A 15,716-nucleotide genomic window follows, 5' to 3' on the forward strand; every position below is an offset into this window, starting at 1 on the left:
GCAGTGGTTAAGAATCTGCCTGCCAAAGCAGGGGACACGGGTTCGAGCCCTGGTCTGAGAAGATCCCACATGCCACGAAGCAACTAAGCCCGTGCGCCACAACTACTGAGCCTGCGCTCTAGAGCCCGCAAGCCACAACTACTGAGCCCACGTGCCGCAACTACAGAAGCCCGCGCGCCTAGAGCCCGTGCTCCACAACAAGAGAAGCCACCGCAATGAGAAGCCCGCGCATCGCAACGAAGAGTAGCCCCTGCTCACCACAACTAGAGAAAGCCCGTGCGCAGCAACGGAGACCCAACGCGGCCAAAAATAAATAAATAATAATAATAAAAGAAAACTTTGTGTTAAAAAAAAATTTGTTGGAAAAGATCATCGTGATCTATTCGTTGAAAAAAATAGATCGTAGGAACAGCAAGTTCGGTATAAGACCACGTATTTGTTTGGGAGGCTGAGGAGAGATGTAGATATATGTTCACAGAGAAAAAAACTACAAATTTGGGGTGGAGGATACATGGGTGTATTTCTTGTATTACACTTATATATCCTCTTTTTAAAACTGTGAACAGGGACTTCCCCGGCGGTCCAGTGGTTAAGACTCTGCGCTTCCACTGCACAGGGTATGGGTTCGATCCCTCGTATCATGAGAGGCGGCCAAAAATTTAAAAATAAATAAATAAAATAAAAAATAAAACTGTGAACAAAAGAGGGTATGTAATGTGTATTAGTTTCCTAGGGCTGCCTTGACAAAGTACCACAAACTGGGTGAATGAAACAACAGAAACTAGACAGAACTAAACAGTTCTGGAGGCCAGGAGTCTGAGAACGAGGTGCTGGCAGCGTCACGCTCCCTCTGAAGGTGCTTGGGAATGATCTGGTCCAGGCGTTGGTCCTCGCTTTTGGTAGTTCCTTTAGTAGCGGAACTCCAGTCTACCAATGGCCTTCTCCACGTGTGTGTGTCTGCATCCAGATTTCCCCTTTTTACAAGGATACCAGCTGTAGTGGATATTAGGGACCCATCCTCCTCCAGTATGACCTCACCCTAGCTGATTACAACTACAACACATCTATTTCCAAATACAGCTGCATTCTGAGGTACTGGGTGTTCGGACTTCAACATATTAACTTTTGGGGGACGCAATTCAACCCCAAAATAATGCATGTGTTCCATTTAAAGATGTATAATAAAATCGGGACTTCCCTGGGGGTCCAGTGGTTAGGACTCTGCGCTTCTGCTGCACAGGGCACGGGTTCCATCCCTGGTCAGGGATGTAGGATTCCCGCATGCTGCGCGGTGCCACCAATAATAATAATAATAATAATAATAATAATAATAATAATAATAACAATAAAATAAACACTAACGGAGCCACCACCCAGCCACCCAGCTTAAGTAATAAAAGATTTTTTTTTAAATTTTTAACCAGAAGACACTGTCTCAAAATGTTAACACTGACGATTTTAGTTTCCTCATTCTGTTTCTCTAAATTTCAACAATGAACATGGGCTTTTCTTGTTCGTTGGAAATAACCACAGGTGAAGGGGGAGCTGTCAGCTCCAGCGCTGGACCCCAGCCCTGCGTGCAGCTCCCGGCAGGGGCATGGCCCGAGCCCTTAGACTCTGGAGCAGCCTTTCCATTTGCCCTGATTACCTGTTGTTTCCATCTTGGAGCACTTCCTCCAGGGCCCTGATGCAATGGCCACAGCGTAACCCTAGGGAGAAGGAGTCCGTGCTCCAAACAGGGGCTGGCTTTTCCTTTCAGGTGACTTGAGAGATTTCAAGTCCCGCGTGGAGTAGGGAGAGAAAATTCTCCCAGGCCCTATCAAGGCTTGGCTCCTCTGGGACCTTTAACCAGCCCCTCACTGACCCCGGGCCTCGGAGATTGGATGGACGCTGCACTCAGCTGAGAAGAGAGTCCAGGTTCTACGGTGGCCCAAAGCAGCGGTTCTCAAAGTGGGGTCCCTGTACACGCAATATCAGCATCACCGGGGAACTTGTTAGAAATACACATTGTTTAGGCTCCACCCCAGACTTACAGAATCAGAAACTGGGGGGCAGGGGGCACAGCAATCTGTGTTTTAACAAGTTCTCCAGGTGATTGGGATGCACTGTAAAGTTTGGACTCTATAAAGTTTGAGAACCACTTCCCAGACCATCTGGGAGTGATCTTGGAGGGCAAATCTGGTCACGCCCCTTCATTTTAATGAAAGGGAAACAGACATTTTACAGAGAGGAGAAGGACCTGGCTCAAGGGGTACTGATAATTAAGGGGCAGAGGTGAAATTGGAAATGAGATGACCTGTTTACAGAGACCCCCTCCTCCTCCCTGCCCCACTTTTTCCTCTGACTCTGGCAGGCCACCCGAGTCCGTCCTGATTCACAGTCACTGTCTGGAGGCTGGGATACCAGTGACCCTCGGGGCAGCACTCCCTGTGTGCCAGGCACCGTGCTCACCCGCATCCGCTCGATGAATCCTCACAACATCCCGTGAGGTTGCAGAAAACTGAGCCTAGAGAGAGGTCAGCACACTCGCCCATGGTCATAGAGCTAGAAGGGGCTGAGACAACTCAAGCCAGTTTTCTCTGCCCGCAGGGCCTACGCTGTGACAAGGAGGTTTGCAGGGAGGGCTCTTCTCCAGCATCACTTCTTTTTTTTTTTTTGGCCGCCCTGCTGTTTAAGGGATCTTAGTTCCCCCACCAGGGATTGAACGAGGGCCCTCGGCAATGAAAGTGCGGAGTCCTAACCACTGGACCGCCAGGGAATTCTCCAGCATCTACAATTCGGCTAAGAAACGGGAAGGAAGACAAAGAGCTCCCCAAGCAGGCAAAACAGTTGGCAAACAGCCAATGCCCCAAAGCTGCCATTTACTCATAGCAAAGCCCCTTGTCTCTTGGTTCGCACACTACTGTGGCAGTAGCGGGGCGGGGGGAAAAGCAGATTAGAAGTGGTCCAGCAGGAGCGAGGAGGAGACCTGGTTCGTGCCCTGACCTGTCCCCACTCTCACCTTCTCGCAGTTCTCCATGCCTCCCCCAAGCAGTGACTATGCCTTGGAGAAAGACTTACCAGCCTTTTTTCAGAGCAGGGCACCCACAGAAAACCAAGATATTTACACAGCATCTGAGTAGTCTGGTGGGTATTGTTTGGAAGTCTTGATGAAAATTTCATACTTCATTCTTCATAATATATATTAGGATTAGAAACTGTGGTGTAAAATATTAGGGAAGACTTTAATGCCCAGTTTTGTATAAAACTTCCAAATAAAACATTATACTGGATAAAAGAAGACAGACACAAAAGGCCAGGTACTACATGATTCCATCCAGGTGACAGTTTGGAAAAGACAAAATCAGGGACAGCAAACAGATCAGTGGTTTCCAGGGACTGGGGAGGGAAAAGGAATTGACTGCAGAGAGGCAGAGGAGAACTTTTTTTGGGGGGGGATGTATATATTCCATATCTTCATTGTAGTACTGGTGGCATGACGGTTTACATTTGTCAAAAATCATCAAAGTACAGAGAAAGACAAATACTGTATGATATCACTTATATGTGGGATCTAAAACAATACAACAAACTGGTGAATAAAACAGAAAAGAAACAGACTCCTAGATACAGAGAACAAACTGGGGGTTACCAGTGGGGACAGGGAAGGGGGAGGTGCAGTAGACAGTTAGGGGAAAAACAGGGTTATTACGGAATTATATGAAATCATGTGTGTGAAACTTTTGAAAATTGTAAAGCGCTATACAACTTAAAGAATCATTCATTCAAAAACAAAAATATCAAAGTAAATTTGACTGTATGTAGGTTTAGCTACAGCTCCTCAGGATCACCTGCGATAGTTTTGTTCAAAAACAGTCAGGCCTCACCCACAACCTACTGAGTCAGAACCTGGGCAGGAGAATCAGGAGGAGGCAGGAATCTGCATTTCAACCAGCTCCCCAGGTAACAGGTGGTGGAGTACGTGGTTTGGGGCCAGGACTTCTGGGTCAGGACGGGGATGCCAAGCTTCTCTCTCCAGCCCAGACCCGACCCCCTGAATCCCAGGCTTGTGTGTCTAACTCCAAATTGACACCTGCACCTGAATCTCAAATGTAGCACATCTGAAAATGATCTCCTGACCCGCCCCCAAGCCAGTCCCCTGCCCCACACTCTGTAGTTTTCTCCGTTTCTGTTGATGGCATTTCCATTCTTCTAGTAATTTGGGTCCAAAACTTTGACATCACCCTCAACCTGTCTAGGTCTCTCTCTCTCTCTCTCTCTGTTGTTGTTTAGCTTTTATTTCGTAATCATAAACTTAACTCTGCAATTCAGCTGGACTTGGAGCGGGGAATGGAAAATGTGAAACCCAAAGAACCGCAGCAAAAGCACAGAGATTATAGGACGTCACGAGCAGATGAGGGTGAGGGATGCTCTACCGAGCTACGGAAGGAATGGGCTGATGTTTCAGATAAAGCATGGGACAGATTTAATAGAGTTGTCCACAGGCAGCAATGGTGAGCTTCTTGCTGGTCTTGCCGTTCCTGGAACCACAGTGCTCCACGGCTGCCACACCGTTCGTGCCCTTTTCTACCTTGCCAAAGACCACACACCTGCCATCCAGCCACTCGGTCTTGGCAGTGCAGATGAGAAGCTGGGAACCACTTGAGTTGGGTCCTGCATTTGCCACGGACAAGGTGCCAGGACCTGTGTGTTTCAGGGTGAAATTCTCGTCATTAAATGTCTCCTTGTAGCTGGAGGCCACCAGTGCCACGATGAAACCACCCTGGCACATAAATCCCGGAATACTTCTGTGAAAGGAGGTCCCTCATAACCAAATCCTTTCTCCCCAGTGCTCAGAGCACGCAAGTTTTCTGCTGTCTTTGGAACTTTGTCTGCAAACGGCCTGAAGGAGCTGCAGCCCAAGGGCTCGCTGACAACGTGCAAGAACACAGAGGGGTTGACCATTGCTAGGCAGCGCAGGGAGCAGCTCCCAGCGGTGGTGTGGCAGTGTCTCCCCCTGAAATTCTGCTGCTGCCTCTCACCACCCCCACTGTTAACACCCTGGTCTGGGGCACCATCATGTCTCACTGAGATTATTACAATGGGTTCCTAACCCCTCTCCCTACTTCTACCCTGGATCCAACTACAGTTCATTACAGCAGCCAGGGTAATCATGTTAAAATAAAAATTAGACTGTGTCATTTGTCTGCCTCAAACCCTCCAGGGGCTCCTTGTCTCAGAGTAAAAGCCAAAATGACCTCCAAGACCCTCCGTGCTCTGGCCGTGACCTTGGCTCCATCCCCTCCAGAACTTGGCTCCTCCTTGCTCGTTCTGCTCCAGCCACGGTGGCATCTTCCCTGTCTTTCGAACCTGCCAGTCCTGTTCCTGCCTCAGGACCTTTGCACATGCTGCCCCCTTGGCCTAGAATGGTCTTCTTTCCCATATCCCCATAGCTTATCCCCTCACTTCCTTGAAGTCTTTGTTCATGTGTTAACTTCTCTGCTCATACTTGATATTTCCTCCCTCATTTTGTTCTGTAGGAATTACCACCCTCCAATATTTGCTTCTCTGTTTTTGTCTATCTCCCTCACTAGAACGTCAGCTCTATGAGGTCAGGGATTTTGGGGGGAACAGTTTTATTCACCACTGTATCCCTAGTATCTAAACATGGCCCGTAGAGGGTGCTCAATAAATGTTCATTTTAATGAATGAAAGGAACGCCTGGAGCCTGGAAGGGAGTAGTGACTTACTCAAGGTCATATCCATCCAGAATCAATGGCTTTTGGTCTTGGAATGAACAAAGCACCAATTCCACAGCTCTGGCCCAAAGTCCTTCTTAGAGCCATGCCAGGCTCTGGAACCAAAGCCAGGCCAGCGGGACCTCATCCCTGGTACGGAAGGAGGGAAAGCCCAGCCCCAGGGGGTGCCTGACTGAGTCTGCCAGGCCCCAGGTGCTTACAAGACCAAGTCAAGGGACTGCATGGGGGAGGGGCTCCCCTGAAGGAGGAAACCTGGAGATAGCAGGTCCTGCGCCGGTGGAGCCAAGGCAGCTACGGACAAAGGAGTCGCCTCCCCATCCCCTCCGCTGCCTGAGTGCAGGCAGTGGAGACAGTTGCTGGGCCTTACAGGGGTGGGGAGGGAGGAAGGCCGGCAGTTCCCCAGCAGGAGAGCAGAAGAAGGTGAAGCTGCTGCAAGTAACCCAGAGCACAGGGGGCAGATTCCAAACGCCTCAGGCTCCCTTCCCGTTGCTGGCCCCAAACCAGCAGAGGGCGCCCTGGCCCACAAGGTCCAGGTTCTGCCACCTTGCGCCCTCTGGCCGCCACACTAGTTAGAGCGGGAGGGGAGCCCTGGATCTCCCCAGCCACTTCCAGGGCAGGGGTTCCAACCGCACAAGTGAAGAGCCAAAGGCAAGGAGGCCTCAGCAGCCCTCGGTCTGGCCTGGGCCCACCCTGGCCAGCAAGGTGAGGCCGGTGACGACCAGGACAGCCGCAGCGGGTAAGCACTCACTGTGGGCTGGGCTCCAGGCCTGGCTGCTTTATACCCACCTGGCCCGTGAGATACTTCTCCTCCCACCTCCACTTTACCAATGAGGAGACTAAGGAGGGGCTGCCAGATCGACGACCGCCTGACTCCTCCTCCAGGCTGCCCTCCCCTCTCTGTCTCTCCACCTGCTCAGCCACAGATCAGGAACGCCTCCCTCCCAGCCCTCAGGACACGCAAAGAGGCTCAACCTCGAGTTCAAAAGTATAAAGTGCAATACCAGCCAGCTTTTATTGAGGGCCTACTGTGTGCTGGGTCCTCCTCCCACCTCCCTCCCTGCACTTCCCACTGGCCAGGGAAGAGGGTGGCAGGTGACACCCATGTGTCAAGCTGGGTAGGGAACTCAGCTGGAGGTAGAAGGCGGTAGAGGGGCCCCAGCAGCTGGGTCCTCAGCTGGGGGCAGGGCTCCTGTGTCCGCCCAGCTTGAACTTGAAGGCTGGGGGCCCTCCCTTCTTCCCTCCACCCCAGGCCCTGAATCAGGCTGGCAAAGTAAGAGGGCCTGTGAGCCCTGCCCTTGTGCTGCGTGACCTGTGGGGAAGGGGACCCATCTCTGAGTGGTTTCTCCCAATGGAAGACGGGTCCAGAGGGCAGAGGGGCCATGCCCAAGGTGGCAGCCAGGTCTCTCATGGGTCTGTGGTTCCTGGTGGCGGCTCTTGCTCTGCTCCCTGGACAGCTATGGCCTATTCCCGGGTGCTTTTCTGGAGTCACCACCCTGACCTGGTGGGACAAGAGAGGTAAGAGGGAGAGAAGTAGAAAGAACTAGAGTTGGACGGTGAGAGACAGAGACAGAAACAGACACAGAGATAGTGAGAGACACGAAGAGACAGAGATGGGCAGAGATAAAGAGAGCGAGAGAAAGGGAGTTAGAGGTGGACAGAGAAATGCAGACACGGTCAAAGACACAAACAGAGACAGAGAGAGAGGAAGCCCGAGACGGAAAGAGGGCGAGAGAGAAGACAGCTGAGAAGAGGAAAGGGAGACCCAAACACAGTCAGCTGTTGAAGGGGAGAGAAAACCGAGGCCCACCTAGAGCTCATCCTGGGGGTGGCGATGGAGGCTGTGCCCACTGCTGCCGGCCAGGTCCAGGCGGGGGTCCCGCAGGGTCTTGTAAGAGCCACTCCAGCTGATGAGGCGGCCGCTGTCATCATCCCAGGGCGAGGACGTCTCTGTGTCGCTGAGCCACTCAGCGTCCCCCGCGTAGTGGGTGGGGGCAGCGAGCAGGGGCCGGGCTGAGAAGGCCCGCAGGTCCCGCGGCCAGAAGTGCGCCTTGTACTGCTCACTGGGAGGCGGGAGGCTGGCTCAGGGGGGTGGGGTAGGCCCCTCCACCCAGACCCACGCCAGCCCGGAGCCAGGCACCTCACCCCCAGGGCACCCGACCGCCCTCCCCATCTAATCCTGAGGCAGGATTTCTCTTATCCCCATTTTCTGGATGCGGAAACTGAGGCACGGAACAGGAAAATCGCTTGACTGAAAACCACAGGGCATCACAGAATTCACGCACAGGTTGGTCTGACTCCAAGGCTAAGCTGGGCTATTCCTTGGTGACCAGAAGGAAGTGACTCAGCCCTGCCAGCCTCAGTCTCTCCAGCTGCCCAGTGAGGGGACTTACTACTTGCTGAGGTGGGCTCTTGGGACAGGCTGACCCTGCCCTGCCCCCATCTGAGGCTCACTTGGGGTGCTGGTCAAACATGATGGGTAGGAACTCATCCACGGGCAGCATTCGGTGCAGGGGCTGGGAGGCCAGCAGCTTGCGGGCGCCGGCCAGGCTCAGGACGTACGCCAGTGTCCAGTAGGAGTAGCCGGCCACCACCAGGTGCGGCAGCCCCTCCACGGCTGCCTCCTCCTCAGGGTTCACCTGCTTCCGGCCGAGGTAGCTGCAGGTGACACCAGGGGTCCCAGGAGTCACTGTAGATGTCCCAGGACCCCTCAGGAGGAGGCAGACCCCTGGAGGGCCACCCCCCTCCCTGGCCCCTGGGGGCACAGGCTGCCTACATCAGGTCCCAGGGAAGTTTCTCCGCCTCCACCTCCTTCATCAGCCGCTCCAGCCGCATCTTGAAATTGCTCTCAAAGCGCACGTCGTCCTCAAACACCACGACCTGCGCCAGGCCCCGGGCAACCACCTGTGGTACACGGTGGGGGAGGCTCTGTAGACTCGGGCTGTCCCCTGCCACCTGGCTGACTCTGACAGAGGCTCCCGGCCTCAGTTACAGGCCGAATGCTCAGCCCTGACTGCGTCGCTCGTCGCTCGGTTGCTGAAGGCTGGTGTGTGTGGGGGGGCTCCCTTCTTCCCTCCACCCCTGACCGTGAATCAGGCCGGCAAAGTAAGGGGGCCTGTGAGCCCTGCCCTTGTGCTACGTGACCTTCGGGGAAGGGGACCCATCTCTGAGTGGTTTCTCCTGACGGAAGACAGATGCAGAGGGCAGAGTCTTGCTCTCCAAGCAGATCACAGTGGCAGTCAGAACGCTTGCTGCAGTCACTGAGCACTGGGGCCACAGTGTTCGTCTCTAGGGACCCTCAGGAGGTACGATGTCCCCGTACTGCGGCAAGGAGATGGAGACACAGGGAGATGAACCCACTCGTCCAAGGACACACAGCCAGGAAGTAGCAGAACTGGGGTCTGAAGCGCATCTGCTGGACTCCAGGGCCTGGCTCCTCACTGCCGCCTCTTGAGCTTTCCTCGAGGAAGCTCGGCTGCGGGGTGGGTGGGGGGGGAAGGCCCTAGCCCCACACATCCCTGAGACAAAATACTTTTTGTAACTGTTGGAAATGTGAAAAGAGCGTGAGATCAGCTCAGTAAGTGGTGAAACGTACATCATCCTTCAATCTGTTCAAAGGTAGCAGAAACGCAGAAATAATAAGCTCACACGCCCATATTCTGGCTACAGTAGAAATAAAAACAAGGGGTGAGTCTGTGCTCCACCTCCTGGAGGGGGCGCCCCTTGGAGGGCCAGGCCCGGGTCCTCTCCTGCCGTGTCCAGGCAGTGACCTCTCCCACGCACTCACACCCCAGCCCTGGGCTGAGGCGGCTTGGCCAAGCCCTAGGCCTTTCTTCTTCCCACACAGAACACGCCCAACTCCTTCAGCCCCCAGGGCCTGTGCCTGCACTGCCTTCCTCTGCTGAGAAGCCTCCTCTCCCTGCCGCCCCTCGAGGGCGATGGCAGGGCCCACCCTGACCCCACAGGAGGCCAGGAGGCCAGGAGGCCAGGCCAGTCCGCACTCTCGAACAGCCTGTACGTCCCCTCCCCGTGGCAAGCTTAGTTCTTTCCAGATTTCCGCGCCTTGCTCTGGTCCCTTTGCCCCAGGAGGGGCCGGCTGCATTCTTCTTGTTCACCTCTGCTCTCAGAGCAGAAGCTCCCCTAGCACACAGTAGGTGCTCAGTGGAGACCGCAGGGTGAATAAGGTATAGGGTTGGGCCCTTAGGATGCTGAAGGCTGCTGGCCGGGTCTTCGTTAGTGTGTTTGGTCAACCCCCGGTCACGCGAGAGCTGGCACGGAGCAGTGGACGGGGGTCCTCACCTCCTCCCAGACGGAGTAGTGGCTGAGGAAGCAGCCCACCTCGCCCTTGGTCAGTGTCCGGCCCGAGTAGGGGTCCTGGTAGCCAGGAAGCAGGTCCACGCCGAGGCTCTTCATGACGCTGCTGTTGAGCGCCCTGAGGCAGATGGTATAAGGGGGTCAGGGGCGCCCACCAGGGACCTGTCCAGGGGGAACCGGCCTGTGCCAGTTGGGGACAGTCACACTGGAGTCCGGTTGGAAGGAGGCTTCTTCAGTCTTGTTACTGCTTCGCGTGGCCTGAAGCCATCAGTGGACCTGGAAAGCCACTGCCACCTCGGGCAGGGGGGGGATCCTAAGGGGAGGGGGCAGCAGTCTGAGGGGGGCGCACCCCAGGCTGAATGCGGGGAACGTGGCAGAGACCTCTTAGGCAGCGGCCCAAGCAGAGGATGGACATCCTGCAGTCCACAGGGCTGGGGCGTATGCAGCAAAGAGCAGTGGGCACGTGGGGCCTGAGACCCCTGGTTGCCGGGGGAACACGACTGGTCTGCTCCCACCCCCACCCCGCCCATCAGGGACCTAAGTTCGGGATGGAAAAGAATAACCCTGATAATCGTAATGAAGACGTTCTTAACCTCTGGGATACTCACTGCATTTCAGGCCCTGGCTAAATCGTCACTGAACCCTTACAAAGCCCCGAGAGGAAGGCAGTTGCTCGCCGGTTACACAGTAGGGCTGAGAGATGGAGGTCACGCAGCTGGTGACCACGCCCAGAGGCTCCAGACCCTGGGCCTGAACCGCTGTACTCTGCTCCCTCAGGTGGGCTGAGGGAGGGCACCCTGTCCTGTTCTGCCTGCCCTGGGACTCCCCGCGACAGAATTACTCAGGCCCTGTTCGAAAACCTCCTAGAACGGCAAACTCGTTCAGCTCATTGTCTGCTTTTCCCCCACCCCCACGGAGCCGTGATGGACCACCCGGTCCCCACCGGCTGCGCAGGGTCCTGTCCCCACCCAGGAAGCCTCACCGGCCGTCCACGGCATCCACCAAACGCCCAGAGATCTCCATCTCCCAGAGCGAAGTCAGCATGCGCTCTCCGCGGTGGGGCCGGCGGGCCAGGCTGATGACGAACACCTGGGGGAGGGGCGGAGGGAGGGGCGTGGGCGCAGGGGGAGGGGCGTGGGCGCAGGGGGAGGGGAGAGCCCACCCAGCTCCTGGCCCCAATCCTGCAGGCCGGGAGGACTTACCTCATCAAACCCCATCTTGCTGGGCCTCTTTGGGGGCCGGGACACATGAGCTGAGGCCCACATGGGGGGCCCATCCACTGCAGAGGAAAGCACCCCCCCATCATGAGTCCCTACTGGCTCTCTCGTCAGCGGCGGCCCTGGAGTCCAAGCCCCCCCTCGTTCCTGCCCCCCTGGCAGAACACCCAGCAGGAGATCACAGAATCCACCTGCCTCCATTGTCCCAGCGGGAAAGGGGACTTGCCCAGAGTCAGGGAAGCAGTTGGGGAGAGGCTTCAACCCCAGCGGCGCGGAGCGGGGACCCACCGGCTCGCAGCCCTCACCCAGCGCTTCCAAAATCAGGTGGATGAAGTTGACTCTCTCATCCTCCAGCCCCTGGTGGGATTTCACAGGCACGTTCATGTATCCATAACGGTGCTCGTTGCACACGTGGGCCGAGACCCCTGCGGACAGAGGCCGAGTGGGCACTGGAGTGCAGGGTGGGGCTCCCGGAACCCAGATGGGAGGTCCTAGGCCCAGTCCTGACAGTGACGGGACCCGGCGTCCCCAGCTGGGCTTGGCTCAAACACTATCTGAGGGATCTTCCTGCCTAAATGGTTTATTCATGCAATAGATGCGTCTAGAGGGCCAGCTGGCCGCTGGAACGACGGTGGTGAGAACGGCAGACAGTCCCTGCCCTCGCGGGGGATCAAGGTGAGGAAGGAGCAGGCAAACTCACACCTGGCTACAGCCGCCTGATGCCGCCGGAGCGTTGCTCCACCCCCTAAATCTTTCCCACCTCTGCCCATCCCCCCCTGGCCAATCCAGCACCATCACCTCTTGCCCGGATCCCTACACTTAACCCCGCCCCCTCGGCCGCCCCCACCGTGCTGTCCTCCGCCTGGCAACCAGAGTGGCCTTTTTTACTCCTTCAATGTTTACCATCTTTATTATAATTATTTATTTAGCCTTTGTCTTCTATAGACTGTGAGTCCTCCAGGGCAGGCACACGGTATCTATTAAAAAGTTAACCCCAGGCCCAGCACTGAGCACAGAGCCTGGCCCAGTGCAGGTGGTGGAAGCATGAATGATGGAGACAAAACCCCTGTTCATGAAATTCCTACAAACCGCTGACCAATAAAGAGCAGCTGATACTCAAAGTAGAGGTAGGAATGAAAAAATAAGGAAATAGGGAATCCCCCGGTGGCCTAGTGGTTAGGATTCTGGACCTGGGTTCAATCCCTGGTTGAGGAACTGAGATCCCACAAGCCGCCCGGTGTGGCACACACACACAAAAAAGGAAATACTTTTGCTTCTTCTCATTTTTTTCTCCATGTATTGGTTTCACCTTCACTCTCTTTCTGCACTTGATTTTGTTTTTTCTTCCTGCATCTCTGCACTGCAGATGTTGCCAGCACCTCCTGCACACACACGAAGAAGATGACGCTCTTCTCCCTGGACACTCCTCACACACTGCTTGCCCAAGTGCAACACTTCTTGATTAAATCATCACTTCGAATTCACCTTGACCATGGGCAGAGTTCTCCACCCACGAGACAGCCTTCATGTCCTCGCCCCCCGTGAGTGCACACCGTGAAATACTTTCTCTGTAGCCTTCTCAAGATCTTTGTTCCAACAGCAGTATCTCTGTCTCCCTCTCAACTTCGACTTTTCCTCAGAACTGGGTTTATCCCATCCAAACCCAAACACTTTTTTTTTTCTTTTTGCACAGAGTCCTAACCACTGGACCGCCAGGGAATTCCCCAAACCCAAACACTTTCTAGTAACCTTCATCCTAAAAATAAGCACCGACAACAGAATGATATTTTCTAGTGTTCAAATCCAATCACGTGATCCTCTGATGGCTGCCCGACACCCACAGGCTAAAGACCACATGCTTGCCCATCAGGTCCACACGAGCTGGCCCCTGCCCACCTTTCCTGCCTCAGCCTGCACCATGCCCCCTTTGCTTACTGTGCTCCAGCTGCCTGCCTTCTTGCATCCCCTGCCACCACAGGGCCTTTGCACCTGCTGCTCCCATTGCTTAAAACGCTCTGTCCTGCTCTGTCTACCTTGTTAATGTCTGCCCATACTTCAGATCTCAGCCCCAAAGTTTACATCCTCCAGGAAGCCTTCCCTGACAGGTTAACGCTAGTCTAAGCTCCCAAAACACCTGTAATCAAAAAGCTCTTCTTCCTGTCATTGTGATTGGACGTCGATTTGTGTGATCCTTTGATTGACTGGACTGGAGGATCCAGGAGGTCAGAGACTGCCTGATTTTACTCACCACTGTCTCCCCAGTGCCTGGCACCTGGTAGGTGTCCCATCAATATTTGCCTAATGAAGGAATACATGAAAGTGCCATTGTGGGGACAGCCAGAAAGACATCTAACCTACTGGGACAGTGGGCCCAAGAAAGGCTACGACCTGAAGGGCAAACAGGAATTAAAAAGATTAATTGCAGAGTGGGGAAGAGCACGCCAAGAAGAGGGAACAGCATGTGCAAAGGCCTAGAGGCCTGGGAGAAAGGCTCAAGGAGAGCTGTCCTCACCAGCAGCCTGACAGGCGTAGGCGAAGATGATGATGTCGTCGAAGGGCCAGGTATAGTTGGGGTGAGGGGGGTAGAAGCCCAGCTGTTCTGTCCCCTCCGCCCGCAGGGATACCAGGAAGGTGGAGTGGACCATGGGGACACGGAAGCAGCCCCGGCGCTGGCGGTTCTTGGTAGGGAAGTAGTCGGCTGTGCGGCGGTAGTAGCCCTGGGGAAGGGGTGGCTCCGGGCTGTGAGAGGGAGCCCCTCCGTCCCCAGCATGCTGCTTCCCTGCCGGGGCCCACAGACCCTAAGGCCTTCAGGCTCTCCACATCCCTCCTCTCAGACCTCAAGCCTCCTGAGGCCCCCGAACCCGGCCTTACCTGGGGGGTGATCCCACACCAGAAATTGGAGTAGTAGGTCTGAGAGTCCAGCATCGGGGCCACCACGGGCAGCCCCTGCGCAATCAGAAGCCGCAGTGTCTGGTTGTTGGTCAGAATGTTGTCTGTATCTGCAAACTGTGGGGAGGGGGATGTCACAGGCCCCAGCCTTATCTGGGCTGCAGTCCCCCAAGGATTCACTGAGTGGGATCCCCCCAGATTTCCAGAAACCCAGAAAGTCTCCCAGGATCCAATGTGGTTCCCTCAGAGAGGTCGAACCTATAAACCAGTAGATCTGTTTCTGGACCAAGAATCTAGTCTGGGCCACTGGCTCGGGGATTGGGTCCAGACATTATACCCAAGTTGCTGATCTAAGAACTTTATCTGAAGTTTTAGGAAGTAAATCCAAAGACCTACTCTGAGCTCTAGTCCAGGGAACTAGGCTCAGTTTATACTCCAGGCTCTAACCCAGGGATCGAGTCTCAGTATATACCCTGGGCTCTGACTCAGGGATCCAGGATTAGTACCAAGTCTGAGCTCAAGCATAGGGATCCAAGCTCAATATCTGATCTGGGTTCTGACCCAGGTTGCTAGCTGAAGGAGCAGCCTACAGGTGGTTAAGTCACGCCAAGATTTCTGTCAAGGACAGATGCCACGACCTGTGGGAAGCCCAATTGTAGGCCAGGCTTTCTTACCAGGATATAGTCGGCCCCCCAGTCCCTGGCAAAGGTCAGGGCTTCCTGTTTCAGCTCCATCAGAAACTGGTGCCTTTCTTTGGTCCAGTGCTTAGGGCCCTCTTCGTCTGGGTAGGACCTGAGGGGGTAAAACGATGACATGTTCCCATGGGGTAGGTGCATGTGGTGTCCCTCTCTGCAGGGCAGTGGACAGAGCCCTGGTCTGGCGGCTGTGGCTCGGGGCTATCCCTTTCCTTCTCTGGGCTGCAGCTGTTGTCCATCTTCCCCAGAACGTTCCCCTCAGGTCACCACCTGGGCTCCCCCTCAGGCCTCCAGACCACAGCGGCATAGTCATCGCCCACAGCAGCCAGCCACTCCTGCAGCATCTCTGTGGTGCTGTCCACGTTGTGGTCTGTGGCACACCTGAGGACACAGGAGGAAGAAGGGTGAGGGGGCACAGCCACTGAAGGACCAAACCCTGAGGCGGCCTAGACCCCCGGAGCACCAACACTTGCAGGGCTGGCCTCTCCTGGGAGCAAGGAGGCAGGTGTGCTCCAGAGGAAGGCAGGAAGCCAGCTCCCAATCATAGGTCTGTGATCCACTGTGTGACCCCAGGCAGGGTTCTGACCCTCTCTGGGCTTTACTTTCTCCCTGTAACTTTAAGCTGTCCTGGCATGCTCAGGGGCTGAGATGACAGAGCTCGAATGCACTTTGAAGGATGAAAAGTACCTCAACTTTGAGGAACATATCTGCCACATTCTCTGGTTACCTTCCTTCCCTGCTGCGTGACCACAGGTCAGCCCCCTCCCCTCTCTGAGTCAGGACTGGACAGAGGAGCTGCTGCTTCCCTCCACCAGGTAGTTGTAATAACGACCAAACCACACTCTGAGCGTCCCTGAGAAATGCTG

At 55.0% G+C, this 15,716-nt stretch overlaps 1 protein-coding gene and 1 pseudogene across 13 annotated transcripts in view; both read right to left on the reverse strand.

The window, feature by feature from the left end:
• Nucleotides 1–4,287: 4,287 nt before the first annotated feature.
• LOC131761677 (peptidyl-prolyl cis-trans isomerase A pseudogene) lies at nucleotides 4,288–4,974 on the reverse strand (annotated as a pseudogene).
• A 1,752-nt stretch (nucleotides 4,975–6,726) lies between these two features.
• Nucleotides 6,727–15,716, reverse strand: part of CERCAM (cerebral endothelial cell adhesion molecule) — a 28,124-nt gene continuing 19,134 nt past the window's right edge. For 9 of the 13 annotated variants that reach the window (XM_067040617.1, XM_067040618.1, XM_067040610.1 and 6 more), the window contains 12 exons: nucleotides 15,062–15,231; nucleotides 14,830–14,946; nucleotides 14,138–14,272; nucleotides 13,779–13,983; nucleotides 11,572–11,691; nucleotides 11,252–11,328; nucleotides 11,032–11,138; nucleotides 10,035–10,167; nucleotides 8,512–8,639; nucleotides 8,190–8,393; nucleotides 7,546–7,798; nucleotides 6,727–7,236 (listed from right to left, as the gene is read on the reverse strand). In XM_067040617.1, coding sequence (XP_066896718.1) covers nucleotides 7,546–7,798; nucleotides 8,190–8,393; nucleotides 8,512–8,639; nucleotides 10,035–10,167; nucleotides 11,032–11,138; nucleotides 11,252–11,328; nucleotides 11,572–11,691; nucleotides 13,779–13,983; nucleotides 14,138–14,272; nucleotides 14,830–14,946; nucleotides 15,062–15,231 — 1,649 coding nt within the window. In that variant the 3' untranslated portion in view covers nucleotides 6,727–7,236. Of the gene's footprint in view, nucleotides 7,237–7,545; nucleotides 7,799–8,189; nucleotides 8,394–8,511; nucleotides 8,640–10,034; nucleotides 10,168–11,031; nucleotides 11,139–11,251; nucleotides 11,329–11,571; nucleotides 11,692–13,778; nucleotides 13,984–14,137; nucleotides 14,273–14,829; nucleotides 14,948–15,061; nucleotides 15,232–15,716 lie in introns of all 13 variants that reach the window. The other 4 variants (XM_059072592.2, XM_067040614.1, XM_067040608.1 and 1 more) reach the window with 2 other exon arrangements.

This window comes from Kogia breviceps, chromosome 8 (genome assembly GCF_026419965.1).
Source record: "Kogia breviceps isolate mKogBre1 chromosome 8, mKogBre1 haplotype 1, whole genome shotgun sequence".
In the NCBI taxonomy this organism is placed as follows: Eukaryota; Metazoa; Chordata; class Mammalia; order Artiodactyla; family Physeteridae; genus Kogia; species Kogia breviceps.